Genomic DNA, 25615 nt, shown 5'->3' with positions numbered 1-25615 from the left:
GTCGTCACAGCAATATCTTCATCACACGGGCTGTCTGTAATGACAATGTCATTGTCTGCCTAGATGTTCGCTATACAATGATTTCAAGGTGAGAACCGCTAACTGGCAGTGACACTGATTGAAACTTATCTGTGGGAAGAAATCCCGAGGTGAAAGAAATCACTAACTTGCTGTATTCCCTCCTCATATGAACAATCGTGGGATCGTATACCCGATTAATCCATTTGTTTTCCATTTTTACTGATTTAGAAGAGAATTACCCTGCTCACCTTTCTCATAGTACAGTAAATACATTGGGCATATCCTGAGCAACCCGAATGGTAAACGCGACACTATTGTCACTGAATTTATGAAACAAAGATTATAGAAAATGAATTAAAACATTTTCGTTTAGATTTACACCTTTTGTCAAAAATGTACATAAAGGCGACGTGAGTGGGTGAATAAGTGGATGGGTTAGTGAGTGAGTCTGTGAGTGAGTGAGTGAGCTTAGCGCAGAGAGACTGACAGATGTACACACTCTTTCACACAAACACGCACGCACGCACGCACGCACACACACGCTATCATTCGCGGCTGTGCACCTCCTATAATTCCGTCCCGGGACATCATACAACGTGGCATGGCGCTGTTCGAGAATTTGAACCGCTGTGAGCGGATCCAGATAGGCCTAAGACACAGAATTCAGTCTGGCAAATTCAGACCGAATGCCTTATTGGTCTTCAAAGTCTTATGCTCATATGGTATACATTTGAAATACAGAACATTTGTAACAACTTTCATGTGCCTTTAAAACGCGATAAACAACATTAAACCTTCTTAGATAACAGGTCATGGCGAGAGTGCGGGTGTCCAGGGTCTTGGCATTCTATCTGAGAGTCAACGTACTCTCAGCGACAGGGTTTCGGCGTGGGCGGTAACGTGTTGACCGGAATATACAAGGTGTGCTATATCTGGTTTAGAACCAAAACGTGCAGAGGTCATGGGAAACAGGGTGACGGTGTGAACCCTCTAGCCATTATTGAATTTTTAATGTGAAGGATCGGTTCTGCTCCCAACTACTCCTTAGCAGAAACCTTTTTAGTAATAGTGATAAGAGTGACATGTAAATATGGGCAGAGGTTCGAACCCATCAGATGAAGACGATTGGTCTGAAAAATGAAACAGAAGGATTTCGGTGTTTGTGTTCAGCTACTTCCCAGACGTAATTGTCATTTGTCAGTGTATGATTTTGCACCAACGGTAGTTAACATGCATATGAAATGTAGGTTATGACATGAATTTGTTCAACACCTTGTCAGCAAATGCTACACACTTACACATTGACAGGGAGAAGCAACTTGATTGCATCTCTTTTGTTACCGTTTTCTCTATGCTTTTACGACCCGGAACATGTAGACGATGTCATAGACATTGCGGTGGGGGTCCGGCTCTTTGTATTATAAGGTATTGATGTTTCAAATCTGGGCTGGGCAGCTGTGTCTCCAGTAGTTGTCACGGAGGTTCTAACAGAATAAATCTCCCTGGATATGCTATGGCGTCACTGCTATACTGGACTGTGTTGCAAATATAAAAAAAAAGCAAAAAAATAAAAAATAAAAATAAAAAAAAACAAAAAAAACATCGTACCAAAGATAACATCAGCAAACCATTCATCCCATATGTAAAACTTCTCACGGAATGAGAGCTGCCAGTATTAGAGGTGATAGGACAATCCCTAGTTGACACCTGTCTGTGGAGTAAATCACTGAGATATGGTTGTCGTACTGGGCGTGTTCGTGATCCTTGGTGAGTAATTAGCGAAAATTATGCCATGTTATGTTATAATGACAATACCATACTATTATTTGAATGGCTGTTTGCGAGGGTCAATTTAGTTATTGTAGTGTCTTACATCACATATAAATGTCGTTTTCTGACTGGCTGAGCGCTCTTCTATCATTTTCAGTGTATTCTATTTACACGCGAATAACATATACATGTATCCCGCTGGGAATGCTTATTCCTTTGGTACATCGTAGTAGTAAACTTTAAACTCGAATAACATTGAATCACGTATGGTGTACGGAAATTGCCGATATTTTGCGAATGAAGATCGATGGAAGGGAGAAAACTCTAGATCTGTTTTTCTTGTCTGCCAAATCTAGCGATGGATACGAATGCCTCTAACGATTCAAGATTAACATTGAAGTGTTCGGTAAAATAAATATGTTTTTCACTTGTCCCTCGGGTCCTTGGATTGAAGTATCCTCAATGTTCTCCTCGCCCATGATCCCCTCTTGACCAGTGAAAACTTATAATACACTGTCTTACTCATACTTAAGGGCAGTGTTTCACATCATACTTGTCTAAAAATGAATAACGCATTTCTCTCAATAATACTATACAGGAATCTAGCATAATTCATTCCACCAAAATGTTGTCTTTAGATTGCAAAATTAAATTTAAAAAATTGAATGACTTGTTACATACACTACAAAGAGTTATGCCCCTTGGAGCTCGCTGCACGAATATGCTATGACGCAAACTGTGATTGAAACCACCTCAGCAAACACCGACAACACCGCGTGCGACAGTTTTCGATGTACGGAGCAACTGTTTACATTCCATATTTGCCAAGTCGTCTCTTTTTTGAAAGTTGTTGTCCTCGAAGTTTAAGTTATCGATTTCAGACAAGTCGTAAGGGATAATGAGTCTTTATTGCATCAATACGAAGTTAAGGCGAGTGTATATGTCCCAATATATGTAATTTAGGTCAAAATATTGTCGTAAATGTGTGAAATTGTGCCTTTGAAATGGAATACACGAATGTTCTACGGGGAATCATATGAATTTTGTTTTCTTGGGTTCACATCTTTGCTTCATGACAACCTGTTTGAAAAAGGTAAATGTAAATGGATCACACATATTGAAAGAACGTGGGTCAAGATTTACATGATCACTGCAAACTTTAATAATCCTACTTGTCATGTATTGTTCCACAATTACATTATTGGAGTTCAGATGAAGTAGAAGCACTATTCTAGCACCAATTTGTCGTCAGGAATGTATTACAGTGTAATGTAAGCAGTGGTGTGGATGCAGTATGGGTCAAGAGTAATTTTGAATGCACTGATCGTATAAACACAAAATTCGCCTGAAACGAAACTTTCCTCATGGTATTTAAACTACTGATATTTTTCTTCAATATTTCTATCCATTTTAGTTGAGCATTTACAAACGAGTATGGGGATGCATTGATGTCATGACAGTGATGGCAAAATAGACTAGCATAACAAATAGGTAGTACCTAATATACTTACACAAAAAAGTACACGTCAGTTTGTTATTTCAGTGAAGTATTTACAAACGGGTGTACGTGTACATTGATGGCGTAATGGTGTTGGTATAACCTGCATGCGTAATTAATAGGTAGTGCCTAATACATTTATACACGAAAGTATAATCAGGCCTTCGTTTCAGTGGAACATTTACAAAAGAGTATAAGTGTACGTTGAAAGATGACAGTGTTAGCATAAAAGACAAGCACAACAAGTAGGTAGTGCTTAATACACTTATACAGAAAAGTACAATCAGGCCTTCGTTTCAGTAGAGCATTTACAAAAGAGTATAGGTGTACGTTAATAGCATGACATTAAAGGCATGCTGTGTTGGCATAAAAGACTAGCATAACAAGTAGGTAGTGTCTATAAAAAGTATACTCAGACTTTCGTTTCAGTGGAACATTTACAAACGATTATAAGTGAAAGTTACAGGCATGAGAGTGGTGGCATATTAGACTAGCACAACAAGTAGGTCGTGCTTAATACACTTATACAGAAAAGTACAATCAGGCTTCCATTTCAGTGGAGCATTTAGAAACAAATATAACTGTGCGTTGAAGGCATGACACTGTTAGCATAATCGACAAGCATAACAAGTAGGTAGTGCCTAACACACTTATACAGAAAAGCACAATCAGGCCTTCGTTTCAGTAGAACATTTACAAAAGAGTATAGGTGTACGTTAATAGCATGACTGCGTTGGCATAAAAGACTAGCATAACAAGTAGGTAGTGTCTAGAGTGTCTATATACTCAGACTTTCGTTTCAGTGGAACATTTACAAACGATTATAAGTGAAAGTTACAGGCATGAGAGTGTTGGCATATTAGACAAGCATAACAAGTGGGTAGTGCTTGATACACTTATACAGAAAAGTACAATGAAGCTTCCATTTCAGTGGAGCATTTAGAAACAAATATAACTGTGCGTTGAAGGCATGACACTGTTACCATAATAGACAAGCATAATAAGTACAGTAGGTAGTGCCTAAACATAATTATACAAGAAAGTACAATCAAGGAAATCATTTCAGTGGAGCATTAGAAAAGTGTATAACTGTGGTTTAATGACAACAAGTCTTTGAATGTCATTTAGAAGTGAAAATACATAAGAATGAAGATTTTTATGGATATCAACTTCTTTATGAGAGAACACAACGTTTCAGGTGATGAAGGAGTAAGCATTAACTCCGAAACGTTGTGTTCTCTCATAAAGAAGTTGATATCCATAAAAATCTTCATTCTAATGACAACAATGTTGACACAAAATAGACTAGCATAGCAAGCACAGTAGTTAATGCTTAATGCACTTATACAAATGAGTACTCTAGCTGTTTGTTTCAGTGAAGGTATATAACTGTGGTTTAATGATATGACTATAAACTGGGATAACCAATAATGTAGGTATTGCATAATACACCACCCGATGATACACAATCAGGCTATTCATTTCAGTGGAGCATTTAGAAAGGCATGTGACTATGATTGGATGACACAACAGCGTTAGCGTAAGAGACTACCAAAACATAACACAATACGTAATGCCTAATACACTTATACAACATTTTGTTATGTTGTTATCTTTTTCCGACTATGTATCTTTCGATTGATAGAAGTTTTTTAGCACACTTAAGCACTTTCTCTCATATTATACAGGCTAGTTAGTTGAGCCGTTTTCCAGCAAGAATAATATAATATGGGTAGACAGTGTTAATCCCCATTAATATTACAAAAACATTGAATAAAATGTCAATATTGACAGTGTTATTAATATGCAGACGTAAGAGAGATCGTTCCAGAATGTCCGAACACTGTCACACGAAGTATACACATTTACAACGTATTTCGTTTCTGTTTTCACAGAATGTACAGCGGTTGTTGTCTATTATTTTCATATTTACCAATTCCTTTCTTGTATAAATAGCTTTATGGATAAATCTTACTGGAAGTTTACGAGTTTAATATCTTTTGTACATTTTCTATAGTTTAGAAAAACAGCACCCCAGGGTATTGTAATATTTGTCAAGATTTCCCATTTCCTGTAAACCTCAGGTAATTTATCTGTTTAAATTAGCTTGTAGTAAACATTCTATATCCTTTGGACGGTGTAAGCAATGTTAATATCACTTCTTTAATATCACGATTTTGATTTTCAAATTTATGCTTGCTTATTGTAGCTTTCCAAGTAATGGGAATATTATTCAATACTCTATTATAGTCTAAAGTACCTTTAACTAAGGATGAGGCTTTAAATTCATTAAATGATAGAAGCCCGTCAGAGTGACATAGATATTAAATCTCGGTAATTTACATATAAGTTGGCAAGTGCTTCTCTGTCTAATCTTACATAAGGCCAAGGTCAAGGCCAGTGGTTGAGTGATCGTCGTAACGTCACCTCTGGTATCTATTTTCTGATACTTATTTTCGAAAGTTAGACTGAGTTTTCGCTTGGAGAATATTATTGCCCCTGGCTTCCTATCATTATAAATAGGTTTTCTGTTGTCATTGTATTGAAGCACTATACTGTGTTGTCATTTATGAATCGCGCTTCTGTTTCTATTGGATAAGCTTATTGTTGTCAGTTCTGATGTTACCTAGAACAGGCCCTTGAATGTGTTAGTGCTGGATACGTGCGAGAGGTGAATCTTGCATTGTTATAAGGTTATCTAAACTTATCTAAGGTTTGCTTAGGTTATCGTTGAGGGTTATATTTGACCTTATGTGTATGTGTAGAAATAATCAAAGACAATAGTCCAGCAAGAAATGTTTACTGAAAAATAAATATGCTGTCATGTTGCACAGTACCCACAAACAACCTGTGACAAATAATAAATCAGATCATCTGTCAAATTAGCAAAACAGACACAGGTGCACAAAATCATTGCGGGTGTGACCCACATCTTCCGATCACCTCCGTGTCATGCCTCAAAAAGGTGTGAGAATGTTTGCTGGGGGATGGTGTTCGACTCTTTAGAAAGAGCACTGCCAAGTTCTCGTAGAGATGTCAGACGGAACAGGCGTTGAGAAGGTCTGTGTTCGATAGGGTTGATCATAATGGCCACACATGGAATACAGTTATTGGCACCAATTGAGGGTTCTGGCACGTTACGGTCGTGCGTTATCATCCATAAGGATTAAGTCATGACCGACTTCAGATCAGGAACATCAGTAGCTTAGTCTATATTTGGCATCGTGTGCCGTACTAGGATGTGAAAATGATATTCAGAATGAAACTGCTCCCGTTGTCTTTGGTAAACGTTGAACGGTTTTAAAATACGAAATTATTGTCTCAAAACCCCAGTCTGCCTCTTGAAATTGGAAGCTGGGGAGATAATTTTAACGGAAACAGAATGTCCCCCGTAAACAACACCTTAGTTATAGGAGAAGTATTCTATTTTTGTTTTTCACCCATGTTTAGAATACAACGTTTTCTTACGCATATTTTACTACCGTACCCAAATAACTATTAAATAGGTCTACTTTGCAGTGATCCAGCACTGATTCGTGAAATGTCATAATTTTGCAAAATCATCATCTCATTATTTTAAACTATTACAACGCCGTGGATATACATGTGTTCATTACTTCAGCGAATCTGTAGGTATGTGCGTGAGTGCTCGTCTTTGATGTTTCGTGTTTAATTCATTATTTCGGACCTATATTTTACCTGATAGCGACGTGGGCCACGTTTCACCAATCTCTCTTAAGCCTAAGATAGTGGAAGTTTCCTTGTAGCATCCCTATTTCCTATACTTTAACACTGATATGCGATAGTCGTAGCACTACGAGGGTGTTGTGAAATGGTGCCCTAGGTCTAGTTTAAAAAGCACTTTTAGCGCTAGGAAAGTCGTAAATGCCATACATTAACATTAACTTACGACTCTAAGAGAGCTTGGAAAATCTAGACCTTGTATGTATGGTTAATCTATGTTCTGTTCAGAGAATTGTTTCAACCAAATCAACTTAAAGACTATAACCTGTGTTTAAAGTTTGTAGAGGTGCAGGTTTTAGACTTTCAACACGTCAGTGAAGCGAGAAAAGATAAAATACTGGTAACCAGCAATCATAATCGATTCAGTATACATACCACCCTCTCACTGCCTCATTCATTCAGTCATTCATTCATTCAGTCAGTCAGTCAGTCATTCATTCATCCATTCACTCATTCAATCACTCATTCAATCACTCACTCTGTAGCACGCATCATTACTCTTCAGGTCTGATCCAGGGAATTGTATGTCCGGGCCCCAGGCCAGGAGGTCATGAGGTCTCCTGCTACCACTGCGATCACAAGGAACATTTTCCAGACTGTCTAAATTCACCGCACGTTTGCCACCATGACGAGGTAGGTCAACAGTCTTACTGGCCTCCACGGACAGAGATTATACGTGGTTCAATACAAGGGGAGTGTCGTTTTTCACATGGCAAAACTGTATTGTTTATAACTTTATTACCGATAAATAGTGCGTCGTATTGAACTGAAGCGCTCGTAAACGAAAATGACCGCCCTTACAGTCCATGCTCCGAAACATCACTTGACAGCTGCGTTCCCTGCCTTCTATGTACAGATTCGCTGTGAGGAGCTTGTTTAAGAGTTGACTCACTTCCAGGACCGACTAACTAACCACAAGTTTCACAAAACAAACTATTTTCCCACTGACTTCTATAGCAACATATACTATCCCCAAAGAAACGCATAGACATTTTGTATTTTTCAAATGCTATTAAGTACCTCTTACGTTCAAACAATCGTCAAAATGTGTAACGAAAGTGTTGATAACATGATTTTATACCATTGCACAAGTAACATATCGACTTTACCTGAAAATGTTGATTTCGATGAGATTTCTTTAAACATTCACCACCACAACGCATCAGAAATCATTTTGAAATAGTGCAGCAAACAACATGCACTGTCTGGTTATAAAATCAAGATTACTTCTAGTGATTCCAAATCTTCTGTTGTCAGGTGTCTGAATGTTAGTCTGAACACACGGACTTGTTTACAGCCAAACAGGTATAACACATGCCCAATCCCGACGTCGGACCCGTGCTACGTCTTCAACTTGGCCTCCGTTACCTAAAATTACCCACTGGGATGTATATATATTTCCTTCTTCTAAACTGATGCAAAAATTCATGCATTAAAGTGTATTTGTAGACGAGTTATGTATGTTTGGAAAAAAAACATATTTCTTAGTGATGCGTTTCTTTATTTGAATAGTATATATATATGTGTGTGTGTATGTGTGTGTTTGTGTGTCGTGAAGACTGGTTTGATAAAAACCGAATTCCTGTGTTTTTCGACAGGAACCGTAACCGTAAGTCCTAAGTTTTGTTCGAGAAATTGGGGCCAGGTGAGCCGATGATGCTGAAAGACAGCACACTTTGTATAACAATGGTCCACTTGGCCAATGTTACAGAATATAATCTGTGTGCCTGTCTTTGTGAGCCATTTATTGGGTTGATGCAACTGTATACGAGAGAGCCGAGCGCGCTTCGAGGACCCCTCTATAACAAACCCACTTGACCAGTGCTGGCAGGCTATTTACACGTCGTAGTTTCTATTTCCGGAAGCATGCTGTGGATTTTAACTCGGGCAACTGTTCCTAATCAAGTCATTAAGATTCATTATAAATTATATATTCAGTGCATCATTATTACTTCTCTTTTATGTTTCAAACAATGATCTGAAAAAAAGCCCTTATGAGTTTTTATTGGGGGTCTGTATACCTAATGTGCATATATATTAGATAATCTAGTTTTATAATATAACATAGCTAATGAGTTTTGAACTTTCATATTTGTTGCTAAAGTGGACCAGCATGCCAAAAACTTCCTTTCAAATAGAAAAGTAAATAATAAGTATAAACATGAGTAATATGTAGTTCTACTTCCAAACATGTTTCCCAAATGTCATTGCTTGCAAACAGGATGTAGAATTAGCAGACAGACCAGAGAGTAATCATTTGCAACTATTTTATGCTGTGGTAGTGATGTTTATTTCACTAAAGGTTTCATCCATACAAAACAGACCAAACCATGTTATGCATGTAATCGTAACGTCATTGATCATGAAAACACATCGCACATCGGCCACTGGAGTTGCGACATATGATAATTGAGCAAAACAGGCTGGTTGCGACTTAAAAAAAATGCAAAAAGGTTTTGCTAATTGCTGCGAAGTATAGAATAAACAGAGATAAATCGGTTATCATAAACATATACTGATTTTGAGTTAAGTTTGTCGTGTACATATTGCATGCATGAATTATGAGAATGTCATATTCATAAACTATGATAAAGGTAAGCGTGAAGCATCGAGTCTGTATATGAATTTGATGCATATTTTTCTCTCTACAAATGTCTGAATACTATTTTGCAGGTGTGCGAGGTGCTCTATGGGGGTGACAATACCGTTATCAAATGCACGAAGGCACATGTAAGTTCCCAGCTGTTAGTACATGTTCAATGCAAAGTTTTAGATAATCTCTGTGTATGCAGAGCAGTCCATGTTTTTAGGATTGTCTATGCATTTAGGATGTATTTAGGATTGTCCTTGTATTTAGGGCTGTCGATGTGTTTAGGGCAGTCCATATCTTTAAGATAGTCCATGTTTTTAGGATTGTCTATGCATTTAGGATGTATTTAGGATTGTCCTTGTATTTAGGACTGACTATGTATTTAGGGCAGTCCATATATTTAAGATTGTCCATGTATTTACAACTGACTACGTATTTAGAGCGGTCCATATATTTAGGGTTGTCCATGTATTTAGGATTGTATATTCATAAGGTTTGTCTATGTATTTAGGGTTGTACATGTATTTGGGGTTGTCCTTCTGTTTGGAGATGTCCGTGTATTTGGGGTTGTCCATGTGTTTAGGGTTGTGAGTGTATTTAGGGTTGTCCATATATTTAGGGTTGTCCTTCTGTTTGCAGTTGTCCTTGTATTTGGGGTTCTCAATGTATTTAGGAATGTCAGTGTATTTAGGATTGCCTATGTATATAGTATTGTCTATGTATCTAGGGTTGTCCGTGAATGTCCTTGTATTTAGGATTGTCCATGTATTTAGGATTGTTCATGTATTAGGATTGACCATGTATTTAGGATTGTCTGTGTATTTAGGATTGTCTATGTATTTACGTTTGTCCATGTATTAAGGATTGTCGCTATATTTATAGTTGTCCGTGCATTTAGGATTGTCCATGTTTTTAGGATTGTTCATGTACTTTGGATTGTTTATGTACATCTATTTAGGGTTGATTACATTTTACAATGCCAGTCTTCTAATATTTAGACGTTCCAGTGCCATAATGTACTAATCTGACCCAATGTGTTATTCGAATCAGGAATGCCAGCACGACGTTGATAAGGCCCATACAAACTGTGGAGTAGGAGGAAAACAAACCGATGAAGGATGTGAGATTTGTTGTGCTGACGACGCGTGCGTGTCGGAACAGGTAGCAGCACTGCAGGGACTTCCGCTTGCGTCGACACCAAGTGAGAGTTTGTTTTCTTACATGTACCTTGACAAACCCATTAACGACAGCATGTGGTCTCCGTGGTGTAATGGCAAGAGCGTCCACCCGGAAAAGTGGGAGGTCGCGGGTTCGATCGCGGGCCGCGTCATATCAAAAACCGGTAAATTATGGTACTTGGTGGTCCCTACCTGACGCTCGGCATTAATACGTACAACAAGGACTGGTCGGTGCTGTAAAATGGGTCTGAGTATCTCACTGAACTACTCGTAGTACCATAAAACCACCTAAGTCTGAGCTGGTGCACGTTGTCTTACGAGCGAAATATTCTTAAGGGCGATGTTAAACCTCACCTCACCTGCAGCGACACTCAGCATAAGTAAAACATATGAAAAAAGCAACAGATAATATTATCTCAAACCGTCAAGATCCGGTGCAACAAATTATTCATCTACACGTAAAGAGAAACATCTAGTGCTAGAAGCCAAATCAGAAGATCTACGAAAGAATGAAAGTAAATTAGGTGACGTAAATGATGGGACTGAAAAAGACATGCTAATGGAAAAATTTAAGGAAACTAAATCTGAATTAGAAAATGTCAATAGAATAAAGACTGAAAGCAGTTAGATCTAAAGCTAAATGAACAGAGCAAAGGGAAAACCATACAAATACATTCTGCATTTAGAATCCAAAAAGTTTCTTAATAGAACTATATCAAAACTTGAAATACAGATGGAATCGTATTGAATGCACAGGATGACATTGTCCAAGAAGTTAAAAAGTATTCGAGGCACTTAAAAATGAAAATGAAAAAAGTCCAGGCCCTGATGGATTCAAAGGAGAATGTCTTGAGTGTGTTTGGTTAGACCTTCATACATACCTTTATAAATGTATTAAAATATGCGTTTGATAATGGCTCTGTTTCAGTTATACAATGACAAGGATTGATAACTTGCATTCCAAAAGAAAATAAATCTAAACTGTATCTGAAAACTTAGCGCCCAATCTCCCTTCTCAATGCCTCATACAAACTACCATCTGCAGCAATACCAAACAGAATAAAGCATGTATTGCCTTTGATAGCACATAAGGACGAAAAGTGGCTTTCTAGGTGGTAGGTATATTGGAAAAGTAACTAGAATGATCTATGACGTGATGGATCGCACAGAAACATACAAAAAAAACAAAAAAAACCAGGTTTATTACTACTTATCGACTTCGAGAAGGCATTCGACTCTGTAGAAAGAACATTTATGCAAAATTTCCTAGATGATTTCAACATTGGACCTGATTTTACGAAATGGATAAAAATACTTTTTTTGTGGATATTGAATCATGTGCTTTAGTATAGGGGTATGCAAGCCCATTTTCTGAAGGTTTCAAGAGGTTGTCGTCAAGGCGATCCAATATCACCATATATATTTATACTGTGTGCAGAAATACAAGCAAACATGATTAGAAGCAATGGAAATATACATGGGATACAAAGGGGGAGAATACTATCTCTTCTTGCCCAATTTGCAGATGATACAACTTTAGATGGATCAGAAAAAAACGCCTCTATGCAACAATGAACATGTTATCTTCCTTTGCATGATTTTCTGAACTCAAGGTTAATGTTGAAAAACTAAACTGATTCGGATTGGGTCAAAAAAAGAGAACAAGCCATAAGCTCTGTCAAAAATGGAAACTAGACTGGTCACAGACTCCATTTCGATTACTTGGTTTAGAATTTGATGTTGACTTACATTATATAACAGAATTGAACGATACCAAAAACTTTGAAAAAAACGGAAAAAGAACTGGCTTTTCGTCCAGAAAAGAACTTTGAAAATACAGTGGACGATTTTCAAAAGAAGTGCTACCATTTTATTTGAAAAGGTAAAATTGATAAAATCCAAAGAAATACCTAAATATGGTGGTAAGTAAAAAACTGTTATTGCAAAAAAACTGAGTTGGATTAGGAGATTGATCTATAGCAATTCTAACTGGACATAGCTGGTCTCAGAACATATCATAGTTTTAAATTATATTATATTTAGCAGATTCCATTTATATTAAGAAGAACATTATTCCCCGTATTCACATTAGGTTCTGAACGGAGTTACTCTCCTCGTGGACAACGTACTTGTACAATTGTGACAATGTTGACGACAGAAGTGGTGAAGAAATAATGTCAAATGTCAGAATTGTGTGTGATCCTATTTATCTACATCAATCCCATATAAAGGGTGTGATGATGAAAAAATATATGACGATAAAAACTTTATAAAAAGATATAATTTTAAAACAGACTTTCTGACTTATGAGGGAGTGAGGCAATCAGTGTGATCCCTTTAATACAGCACCAATCCCTGTACTGAACACAGTTCTATACCCATTCCGCCTTACAACATGTCAGTAATAACTAACAAGGCTACTCAGCTTTTTCTATGGGTTTCTAAATTCCAACATTTATACAGTTCAAAACACTGATGAAATGGGAAGATCATTCTAGAAAGAGTATACTGATGTAGACTGGAAGCTTATTCATCTTGTGTCAAAACAATGTACACAAAGTAGTGAATTAAGATGGTTTCAGTTTAAAATGGTTCATAATATACAGAGTACCAATAAGTTGTCATTTAAGATGTTCTTTATGTAATGACTCAATTGAAACCATTGTACATGTTTTATATACCTGTCAGTATGCTAAAATCATATGGAGAAAACATTCAGAATGGCTTGCAAAATATACGGAAGGAATTATCGAATTTTGAGGGGATGCATAATAATCCTTTAAATGCAACTATTCTTGTAACAAAACCAAATATCATATTTACATCAGTCTTAACCTTCTGTACATTTACGATGTCCTTGCATATATCCTTACCAGTATACCTAAACGAGACACAATCCTCTGTACATTTATATGCTCATATACATTATGTATACGTATTGCTATAAAATGGATAGAACTGTAACCAAAAGGTGGAAATAAAATAAAACTACAAAACGCCAAGATCCGGTTTAAAATTGATCTTAAGTAACCCATACATGTCGTGGGACTAACGGGATTGGCTGTACAGGCTTGTATCCCACCTGCGTAGATCGATGCCCATGATGTCAGTCACTGGATTGTCCTGTCTGGACTCGACTGATACCAGCGACGTAATATATTCGTACGGCTGACATATGCTGAGTGTGTCGTAAAACAACGAACAAAAACATCCCCAGCAACATTTTCCCGTAAACATTCAGCGCACTCTTAGCAAGCCTCACTTTTGGAAATCTGTGATAAAAAAACCAAAAAAAACCATCTTGTCTTTCAGTGACGGCCATAATGAGCTGCCCCGATCACTGCCGGCCTGACGATATCGACACATGTTTCGTCACCGCTCCTATGTGCGATTCTGGCGAGGTACAAATTGTGCAATGATTACGCTTGTGAGCATTAGATACCTGTCTTCGTGTGATTAATTTTAATCTGAAGGACTGGAGCCTGCCTTTAAACATTCTTACCGCAACAGGGGTGGGATAGTGTAGAGTTTTTAGCGTTCGCTTGTCACGCCGAAAATCCAGGTTCGATCCCACTTGGATACAATGTGTCAACTGCGGGTTCTCTGATGTGCCATGCAGCGATATTGCTAAAGCAGCTGGCTGATTTTTTGTTGTTTTAGTTTATGGAATTGGCTGTGGTTGTTCAAGGCTGATCATTTTGAGGGTTAAAACTATTTTGTAACCGTGCTCTCACGCATCCACGGACGCACTCACGCACGCACTCACGCAGGCATCTAGTTGTAAACGTCGTATTTTAAGTCATTACAGCAAATTGTCTCCGTCGAATGATAGATCAACAGTCAAACATATTCCTTACTCGAAACAGAAAGTCCCCGTACAAGTAAAACGTTGTTTGCTGGTGTATGTTTGTGCTGTTGTGCATGCGTTGCGACTATAATCGTCGGAAAGCGAGACTGACATCCATTGATTGACGGAAAACAAGGCACTTTTGAGCAGCTGGATTTTAGAAGTTGTTTAAATGTTAGGATGTATGCATGTATGAACATAGTTTAAACAGAAGTGTTGATTTCAGATCGAGAGTTATTTCCCTATTGTACGGAGTTCACAATATCCATATGTTTTTCCACAGTTTTGTCAACTTCAAGGAGAACACGGGGAACTGAAAGGTCATTGCACAAAAGACGTAGATCTAAGGGTGAGTTGAACAGTAGGGGTATAGAACTGAAGGTGAGTAGAAAAGTAGTAATGTAGAACTGAGGTGAGTTAAAACGTGGAGGTGTATATCTACGGGTGAACAGAACAGAGGGGGACGTGGAACTATAGGTGGGCTGAACAGTTGAAAAATGAGGATGTAGATCTGAAGATGAGTTGAAAAGTTTGGAAGTAGATCTGAGGATGAGCTAAGTAGTGGGTTTGTGAAACTGAAGGTGTCTTGAGCAAACGGGATGTAGAACTGAAGGTAAGTTGAAAAGTATGGATGTAGATCTGAGTGTGAGTTGAGCAGAGGGGGTGTGGAACTGAAGGTGAGCTGAAAAGTGGGGCTGTAGAGCTAAAAGTGATTTGAAGAGCTAGGATATATATCCTAATCCAGATACTATAGTTGGAGGTGACGTTTTATTACTACATATCCTTTTAGCAAGATATATACCCATTATAAACTGAAATACAGTAGGCTATTTTCCCTAGATGAATTCCCTTTCTGCTAAGTTGATAATACAATGGGTGGGTCAACGTTAATCGTGGACGATGCCACTGATATCGAGCTGTTGCCTACGTCTTTTTTGTGATCTACATACATTTCTAATAAGTATACTGAACAGTAAAAGAAACGCAACTCTGATTTTTGTCAAGTTTTCAACAGAAGACATAAGCATGAACGCTTACTTTTGTGAGATTTTATTTTTTCGAAACTTCCGTTTCTTTTGCTGTTCACTATAGTTGTTAGTTTAATAGAACATACCAGTGACAAATCACCCAGTGTATTTGTGTATCACTCACTAATTGCCCCAAGGCTTGAAGCGTTAATTGTCCAAATTTACACATGGTGTTAATAAACAGCATGTGGTCTTCGCCCAACATAATATCTCAAATGTCAAGGTGTGATCTGCGATCAGGTCGATACAAATAACGCTGAGAGGGGTGGTCAGTTTGGAATCACGCCCTTCAGCTTAGGTTGTGATTCCATGCAAACGAGAGCATATGCAAATTGAAATATCACATACGTTGCAAGGAGGTTGTTAATTCTATGGTAAAAACAACATTCACACACCTGCTCCTCAAATGTCAACATAATTGTGTCTAAAAATTGTCTTCAAAATGTTGCGTTTAGGTAGAAAGCAAGGAAGACATGGTCACACTTACTTCTATAACTCATTATGAGTGTGCTCTGACACAGCTCTATGTAACTTCAGCACTGCTTGTTCAAATCCTATGATGAAAACACTGCTGTATGCAGCGAGGGTGACCTTTCCCTGATTCAAGGTCATCACACGTGTACGTACTGTTGTCTAGACAGCGACTGTGGCGTAGCCCCATTCTTTAATACATCCACAGGTGAGTAAATATTTCCTTTCTACCTTGTCATTTAATATACCCCAGATTAAGCCAGTCAAGGTTTCTTCTGAATCTAACTCCTCACATCTACAAGAGAAGGAAAATAAACACCAGAAACCTGGACGTGTTGACATGATTCAGGTAGAACATGGTCAATATGCGGACTTCGCCTTTGAATTGTCTTGCTTGTATCCAAAGGCCAATATCATCAGACTCTGGGTGCCCTTGGTTCGGTACCTACAGATCAGGGGAGTGTCTGGGTTCTCGATTGGTGCAGAGCCCTTATGGCACTGGGTAATAGTGAAGGCTGTCGTGTTGGGGAGTCTACATATTCACAGTAAACACTTCCTTGGATAAGGTTACATAAGCTTATGGTGTACCTTTCCAGGTGTACCCCATTTCTCTATGCTGCATTTTATTCGTAATCATTACTGTTAAACAACAATAATAATTCATTCTATAACATACCCAGTATCCAAGCAGACGGTGATTTCTAATAACGTTTCAGCAGATGTCTTTAGAAGAATAATTCCTGCTTAGTATATAATATAAAGGGGTAAAGTGAGTCATGCCTCTTGAATAAAGGGAAACACAAACTGTCATATTGAATAAAATTAACATGTACTACAATGGATATCCTCGGGACCTTTGTCTCTCAAAGTGAGGCCATAGTCATCTGTTGATTTACCCCTGCATCCAGTCATCACTTTTTCAAATTTTCAAATCTTTTCAAATGATTCTAATTATTGTTCTAAACCAAACCTTCTCAGACAATTCCCGTGAAGATCTGGGATAGAATCGGTCTTCAACAACCCATGCTTATCTTACCCTATGAAGATCCAGGTTAGAATTGGTCTTCAGTAAACCATACTTGCCGTAAACGTCTACTAACAGGATCAAGTGGTCAGCTGGTATCCTACTTGATACATGTCACCGTATTCCATTTGCTTAGAGCGATGCTGGTGATGTCAAACACTGAATTGTCTGGTCCAGATTCAAACACTTGCAACTTGTCACCATACAACTGGAATTATTACTGAATACGGAGTTAAACAACAAATGAGAACACATCCTACTACGTACTTACAAAGTAAGTATTATGCGTGGTTTAATCGTCCGCTAGGTGACCTGCAAACAACTGAGGCATTTGGAAGCACTGGCGTGCCAGGATCAACTCCCCCACCAAACCCCCTTCTCTACGGACAATGTGTTGATCAAATCATGGACAATGGATGTTCGGCTCTGCCGACCGTTTGCACGGTAACAAGTTATTTTTTTCAAACTTAAAGTGTACCCCTTGATAACTAAACTGAAGTACAAAAGGAAGTAGCTTTGATGTTAGTCTTTCGATAAAAAGCAAAGGAAACAAACATTTTGAGAATGGGTAAAGTATGTGTTGTAAAAAACAACAGATGCTGGACCCTATTACGACGTTGCCAAATACCCCTCCTCAAACCAGATTTTTGTGCAATAAATTGACATCAAGTGTGCATGACTTGTTAGAGTACACTGAAAGGTTAAACAAACGCTGCAGTATTGGACATGACATTCAAATATCAGTGGAGATTTTTACACATATATACACACCGGAAATAAAGTTTGAGGACTCCATGAACCGTGCTCGTAAGGCCTGTTTTGCTCTCAATAAGGTATTGTTTGAGACTGACGTCAGAAATGTTTCTGTTTGTGGAAAGGGAAGAGCTCGCTAAACACAACATTGACATCGATTTGCACGTGCATCATACATTCAATTCTGGCATAAATTGTCGATTTGAATGGCAACCGTTCACTTGTTTTTGAAACACAGCAGCTATGGTTATGTTATCGGGAGATTAACAACAACAAACCGTTGTCTCCACAATCTCCAGCCACGTTTCTTTTGCCTTTCAGTGTATGTTGACGTATTAGTGATGGTGTTTTGTAACCAGATAAACAGTTGTTTTCTGATTGAAACGTTCGTTCCTTCAGAGTGAGGTAGGTATCCAACTGTGCCCTCAAACATGTGGTCTGTGTGATGTGCTGGAGTCACAATTTCATGGAAAGGCGCTCTGCGAGGACCACCTTATTAACAACGAATGTGAAGTGTATAAAGTGACGAAGGACATTTGCAATAACCCACTGGCCAAATTCACATGTCCTAAAGCCTGTGACATCTGCGGTAAGTAGTTACAGTGTGTGTAACAATGCTAGTGTATATGTTACAGGCAGATTGTCATTGCATCTATATGTGGTTGACGAGGGTTTCGCTCTCTGGATACAGACAAGTGTCAAACAAACAGATGTAAATGCTTCAAAGCCAGGATGAAGTGCAACAGTCGCCACCACAATAGTTTAGTGACAATACGTAATGTTGTGATCCACAAATGTGATCCACTTTTGTAGATTACATTATTTAGGGATATTTCATGAAATAACTGAAGTATAATGTTTGTTACAATAAAAAACTGACCCGAAATGATTATCTTTGTCATGTTAGTCATTTCACGTAATGACAAACATTGTTAGTCATTTCACAAAACGACTGATTTCACAATTTGACTGTAACATATATACACAAAGGGCTTAATTAAGCACTCCCTGTATAATGGATATATGGATAAACATGAGTTTTTCTGACCTCTATGATCCTTTGATAACGACAAAATGATTGGGATCCATGTCGATTTTGTGATGACAATAGTTCATTGTTTAAAAACACCCACTGAGTTGTATACAAAATCAGGTCTATACAATGATGGCACATGAATGTTTAATGTTGAAATTCTTGCTGAATGTGAACATTCAAAAGGTCAGCGTGTCTTACACTATTCGTGGTCAATACGTAGTGTAACCTACATGTGGCTGCATGACAGCCTGCACTCACCTTCTCAGAAGGGGTAGCAAACGCCATTCCTCGTGTACACCAGCTTCCAAATGGGCCAGGTTGTGTACGGGAGGACCAATCAAGGCCCAGCTATGATCGCCAGATATGTTAGGGTGTGCTCAACTAAGTTCGTTGTGTATATTTGTTAACCTGAGAATTAGTGTGTGTTTGCGCATGCGTTAGTCTAGTTACAATATTTCAGCAATATCACGGCCGGTGACACCAGAAATGGGTTTCACACATCGTATCCATGTGGGGAATTGAACCAGGTCTTCGGTGTCACGACCGAACGCATTACCCACTAAGCTCCCCCACCGCCTTTTGTTTGTATATGTGTACACGCGTGTGTGGGTGTTTCAGTGTACATACGGGTGAGTATGTGATAAGCATATGTTTGTTAGTAACATAGTGACTTTTTATCAAAAAATTCCTGCCTCGAATGTGACCGAAAATGTGACCGAATATTATCTGTATGTGTATATCGGTGATTCACAGAGGGAAACAGAGGCTCAGTAAACATCAATCATTTCTCCGAACAGAGACAATTCTTTTGGATCTGGTAAACCAGGTCAAGGGTGGACCACTACCGACTCAAAATCCACAACCAGCAACTCAGATGACAGATGGGGCTGTTACTGACGGCATCGCAATGACGGATGGGGCGGTTACTGACAGCATCGCTATGACGGATGGGGTAGTCACCCAAACTAACGTCATCGACCTGACAGTGAACTACATTTCCGGCGGAACAGACGGAGCGTGTGTGGACACTGTGCAAGGCATCAGCTGTGAAAATTTACAAGACATATGTAATGACCCCCTGAGTAGAACCGTCTGTAGGAAGTTCTGTGGACTATGCGGTAGGTGAAGTGTACGGTAGTCTGCTTATTAACTCCTGGTAGTTTCCGGAGTGTGATCGACCCGTGAAGGTCCGGGTTAAGAATACTGACCTTCAGTTACCCATGTTTGTCGTAAGAGGCAACTAATGATGCCGGGTTGTCAGGCTCGATGACTTGGATGACACATGTCATCGATCGGTTCCCGGTTGCGGAGATCAATGATCCTGCTGATAATAGATTGCCCGGTCCAGACTTGATTATTTACATACCGCCGCCATATAACTTGAATATTGCTGATTGCGGCGTAAAACTAGACTCATTCACTCACTCCGGAGTGCGAGCGGTTTCTATAAATTGCTTTGCTACAGTGTTTGACCGCAAGAAAAATGTTCCAGCTAAAATATTTTAAATGCATTTATATTTTTATGGTTTTTTTCACTGTTTATATCCTTTTAAGTTTGAAGCGAGTGTAGTATAATTCGTCTTTACACAAAAAAACTTCATCGGGGCCAAAAGCCTTTGATCTTGACCCAAAATATGTCCGTGAAATACTTTATGACGAAGAGAAGGCAATGAAGAGCTGTGGTTCAGTCACGGTTAGACTTAATGACCGTGTGTATCATATATATACTTTACTTATATTTATACTGACGCCTCCATGGATTCGGCCATGATCCGTACTTCCGGGGCATTCTGGATTCCTGCCAATGTCCTCTGTGTTCAGGCTTCGGGATTATATATCATTTTTTGCAGCACAACGCACAGCAATTCATAGCTCTGCGATGGACGGATACATGAAGCAATATTTTTACTGCTTCATTATCAGCCATTAGGGTCATTGAGTCGGGTGTACATGGGCCCAGAAATCATGTTGTTTCTGAATTATGAAAATGGACACAAGTGTAATGCTAAGTGTGATCGTCAAAAGAAAGTATACTAAATGTTACCATTTTTCAAATTTTAAAGAAATATTTTTGTAGGTAAATTATACACTGAAACATGTCGCCCTAGCGTAGCGATTTGACACCTGCAGTGAAATTCACGTGCACATCTTGGACATGGAAGTGGTCAGCTGTATGAACCATGACTTAGGGTCTCTGTCAGAGTTTCACATGCACTAAGGTGTAAAAGTTATAAATGCAGTTTCAAAAATATCACCAGAGATATGGCACGACTATCAGCAGTTGTTCCAACATGACACGGTCACAGGTATGCTTCAGATGGGGTCGACACACGCCAACGTTGCAAGAAGGTTCAACTTCACCCGTGACCCGTGTCTCTATACCACTGCACCGTTACAGGCAGACGGGTCAGACACAGGACAGTCCAGGAACTGGGAGACCGCGGGTAACAACACCAGCTGAAGCTCGGCATTTGTGGACGTTACACCTGACAAACCGTTTTCTGACGGTAACGTCATCAGCGGGGAATTCTCTTAATTGCCGTATCAGTCGATACATGGTGGCTAGACGTCGTCGGGCACCAGGTATCAGAGCCTACAGACCCTTCAAAGGACAGGTTTTGATCCCTGAACGCAGACGTCAAAGATTGCGCTGAGCCAGAGTTGTTCGTCTTTGGCAGCAACGAGAGAAACTGTGTGAACATTCTACAGTGACGAGCACATTCTCCCGACATGCCCCGATTGAGCACGTGTGGGATGCACTAAACAGACGGTTGCGGAGGCGTCCAAACAGAATAGACATCAACATAGCATGAACCCTCCAGGACGAATGGCGTCGCATACCACGTGATCTTGTAAGACGTTTGACGTTGGCGGCTACAAGGAGGATCCGTGCATGCATTGATGCAGGGGGATACTAATGTGATGGCAGTGAACAGTAACTGGGCTTAACGCATTACCATCTTATCCTGTATGTGATTGGGAACTTACTTTCAGGACCCCAAGTCAATTTACGCATGTCTGACGCCACGTGTTTCTGTAGTATGACTACATGATTTTTAGATGAGATTGAGTAAAAACCTTTTTGATATAACTGTATTTAATTTATGTTTTTGTGTCTAGGTACTCGGGCTCATTGATAATGACGTCCTAAAAATCCTGTATACTTTCTTTTGCCCGTCATTTCTTCTTATGTGATATTGTATGGGAACGAGCTCATGTCAGTTTGCTGAGTATAAACAGCAAATTATCTTGCTTGGTCAGGAGGTGGATAATTTTGAATTCTGGCCTTGCCGAAAAGATTACAAATGGGCCATTGTGAAGTCGGTCTCCATTTAATGGCAACACTTGTAGCATGTACAAAATATGTACATACCCTGTCCCTCAGTAAGACAATATTGTAAATTTCCCCGTCATGCGAGGAGAAATAAGATGAAATTTTCGAAAACGAAAAACGATTCTACAACAGTCGTGTATTTAACAGCGACCAATCCAGCGATTACACTCGTGAAACAGTTCAACACTATCTATTGAAGTGTTCCCGTTATTTCAACATTTGACAAAATCTCAGGACTGCCGTGCTACATTGTCACTTGCTGCAGTGTTGGGTACCAACCTCCTTTACTGTTCAGTCCAAACGACTATACTAGATTATCAAACGCAAATGGAACATTCCAGATATTTGTCATCTGGCAGAAACATAAAACAAAGATATGTTTTGATTTTAACCGTTTTTATAGGCTTCAATTTCGGTTTGTATTTAGGCTTTTTCATTGAACGAGCATCATAATGTTGGTGTTTTGTGGGAGTTTTTGTCCAAAACCAAAATCGGTTGCTTGATGTCAATTCATGTCATAATGCACAGTGTCTAAATATAGTATAGTGAATACATTATATGCATGGTAAGTATAATATGCAGTAAGGTTGAATATGTTTCTGATAGTTCAACTTCAGTTTATGTGTTGAGAGCAAAATTAATATACTTTGTTCTTGTCCATATCGCTAAGTCATTACCGACAACAACCAAGTGAGTTAGTGAATTTAGCTCTACACTGCACTCAGCAATATTACAGCTATAAAGCAGCGGTTTGTAAATAATCGAGTCTGGATCGTACAATCCAGGGATCACCATTGTGAGCATCGATCTATGCAACTGGATACGATGGCAGAGGATGATAGTCTGTATTCAGCAAGCCTGACCATCTAATCCCGTTAGTCGCCTCCTACGATAAGCATGGATTACTGAAGATCAATTCAAACTCGGATCTTCCGGATCTTCCGGATACTTCGTAGTGCTACGACTGTCGTAAGTCAATATTAAAGTCTGAGAGTTGCGATCACCTTATCTCTACGGTCGCTTTGAGGAACGGGACCCTGGTTCACCGCCACCAACAGCCATCTGGCTCACTGCTTTAATTTTGAGTGATGTTTGGGTTATAGTTAACCCTGCTTTGTAATGATTCATGCATAACACATCGTGTTATGTTAACCTTGTAGGAAAACACGTTTAAAATGCTAATATTTTGGTTGATCGCATGAACATGTTTAAACCCCAGGATCTTATCCAAGGTTAATACCGCATATTGTTACAGCAAAAGGACTTTGTCGCCAAACTGTAACTAAAAACCACATTTTGTCTTCCTGTATGATACGCCATGTCTATTTGATGCCGACGTTGTAGTAGAACCGTCTCCGTGGTGAAGTGGACAGTTCGTTGGCACGGAAAGAGAAGGTCGGCATTCCGGTCCCGGGCGCGTCATACCAAATGGCACCCGTGAAGATCCGGGTTAGAATTGATCTTCATCAACCCATGCTTGTCGTAAGAAGCAACTAACGGGATCGGGTGCTTATGCTTGCTGACGATGACACGTCATCGCATCCCAAATGCATAGATCGATACAGTAACTCATGTTGTTGATCACAGGTTGGTCTGGTGAAGAGTTTTGTTGAGTGTAGCGTTTTACACAACAAAGCTACATGCAACGTTGCATGCCTGCCCGACCACCCGGGACGGTCTGATTTGCGACCGGACGTTCGGTTCTAAAATGTTGCACGCCCTATGGCCTTAGACGAATCTTACTTTCAGTATAGTGACTGTTGACTGAAACAGATTTGAAAATAGTATTATTAATAAGCAGTTTCTTAATCCAGAAAATTCTGAACCAAACGATCTGGTAACTTTTCAGTTACCAGACCAGCTGTCTGGCTGAAATTTTGGGGAGTTTAGAACACTGTTACGGACTCCGTCGTAAGAGATCTGGCTCAGTGGGTTATGATTTGCTCCGCCATCATTATAATATCGCGCCTCATATCAATCAGTGAACTGAATAAAGCCGGTTCCAACACCGTTATAGGACGTCTTGAAGCTTCAGAGTCACAGTCTGTTGTTGCCTGTCGTCACAGCCACCAGAGCGCAACATCACGTCTATAGGAGCTCAGATGTCGTGCGGTAAGATTAACAAGCACATGCGCAGCGAAAGAAAATCATAACCCACTCACGTGTATATAATGGGCACATGTCATCCTCAAGTTTTGTCATTCCACAGGAAATGACGTATCCACATCCGCCAGTCCCATCAACATACAGACTGCAAAAGCCGGTTTGTACCACTTTATGCTTTTGAAAATCTAGCGCCACCTCAGCTATTTACCAGGGCAATTACGGTATCGATGAGTGTATGAAAATTAATTTCGAGAAACCGGTTCCAGGGCCGGTATTCCTAAAGAAACTAAATCTGAGTTGTGACTGAAGTTAGAGTTTGAGAAAACGCAAGAAAATATTATTTCCCAGTATGAACTTAATCGATGGTAAACTCAAATATAGTAGACTGTTTGAGTGTGGTGGATACATTACATAAGTTGGGATTTTTAAAATGCAGCTGAGTTAAGAATTCAGCTGTTTCAATTTGTCAAACTCTGTGTGAAATTTTAGTAACACTTTCCAGTTTGTTTCGAGAAATCGATGCCTGATCCATTTACAACATTTGATACACGCATTACCGTGTAAATGTGCTAATGTATAGGGACTAATAGTTGGATCATATCAGTATTAGATTATAAAGCTTTGAAAACCTTGTGTTATGACGAGGTCCCTTCCTGAGTAACGTCTATATATTTTTGCGATCTTGTTTTGTTTTTTATTTTATGTTTGGCGTTTAGCAATATTCCAGCTACGAGGCAACATCTGTTGTACAGTAGCGTAATTATTTTTCGTTTGGGGGTTTTCAGTAAATTCAATAGATGAAGAATTTTCTAACATTTGTTCCTGTGACTCTCATTTTTTTAAAAGTAACTAGTTGAAGATGAACGTCAATATATAGTTCATGATTTTCCTTTCCAGTTGTTTCTGGGTGAGGCGACGTATATCACAAGATGTGTCACATTTTAAATCATGGAGAAAGAAAATAAAAGTTTCTTTGGTTTCAGACTATTTGAAATACTGTTATATGAAGTTGTTGCCATAGTTACATATAGGTTTCCAATCTCAGAGCCATTACCTCACTTGCATCACTTAGGAGAAAAGTGTGTGAGTCAGCTTTTAATAGTGCTTGTTGTAAAAGACGATTAACGAGATCGGGTGGTCAGGCTCGCTGACCTGGTTGACACATGTCATCGTGTCCCAGTTGCGTAGATCGATGTTCATGCTGTTGACAGACCG

General features: G+C 39.1%; 1 protein-coding gene across 1 annotated transcript; it reads left to right on the top strand.

The window, feature by feature from the left end:
- Positions 1–1659: 1659 nt before the first annotated feature.
- Positions 1660–25394, top strand: LOC137272592 (uncharacterized). Its single transcript, XM_067804983.1, has 12 exons — positions 1660–1788; positions 7539–7666; positions 9707–9763; positions 10674–10824; positions 14114–14202; positions 14932–14997; positions 16214–16355; positions 17479–17615; positions 18324–18513; positions 19758–20078; positions 24504–24557; positions 25298–25394. The coding sequence occupies exons 1-12, from the start codon at positions 1755–1757 to the stop codon at positions 25309–25311; spliced, it is 1383 nt and encodes a 460-aa protein (XP_067661084.1). The 5' UTR covers positions 1660–1754; the 3' UTR covers positions 25312–25394.
- Positions 25395–25615: the final 221 nt, after the last annotated feature.

This window comes from Haliotis asinina, chromosome 2 (genome assembly GCF_037392515.1).
Source record: "Haliotis asinina isolate JCU_RB_2024 chromosome 2, JCU_Hal_asi_v2, whole genome shotgun sequence".
Taxonomy (NCBI): domain Eukaryota; kingdom Metazoa; phylum Mollusca; class Gastropoda; order Lepetellida; family Haliotidae; genus Haliotis; species Haliotis asinina.
The sequence above is the reverse complement of the archived record's forward strand: the minus strand, read 5'-3'. Positions and strand labels throughout refer to the sequence as shown.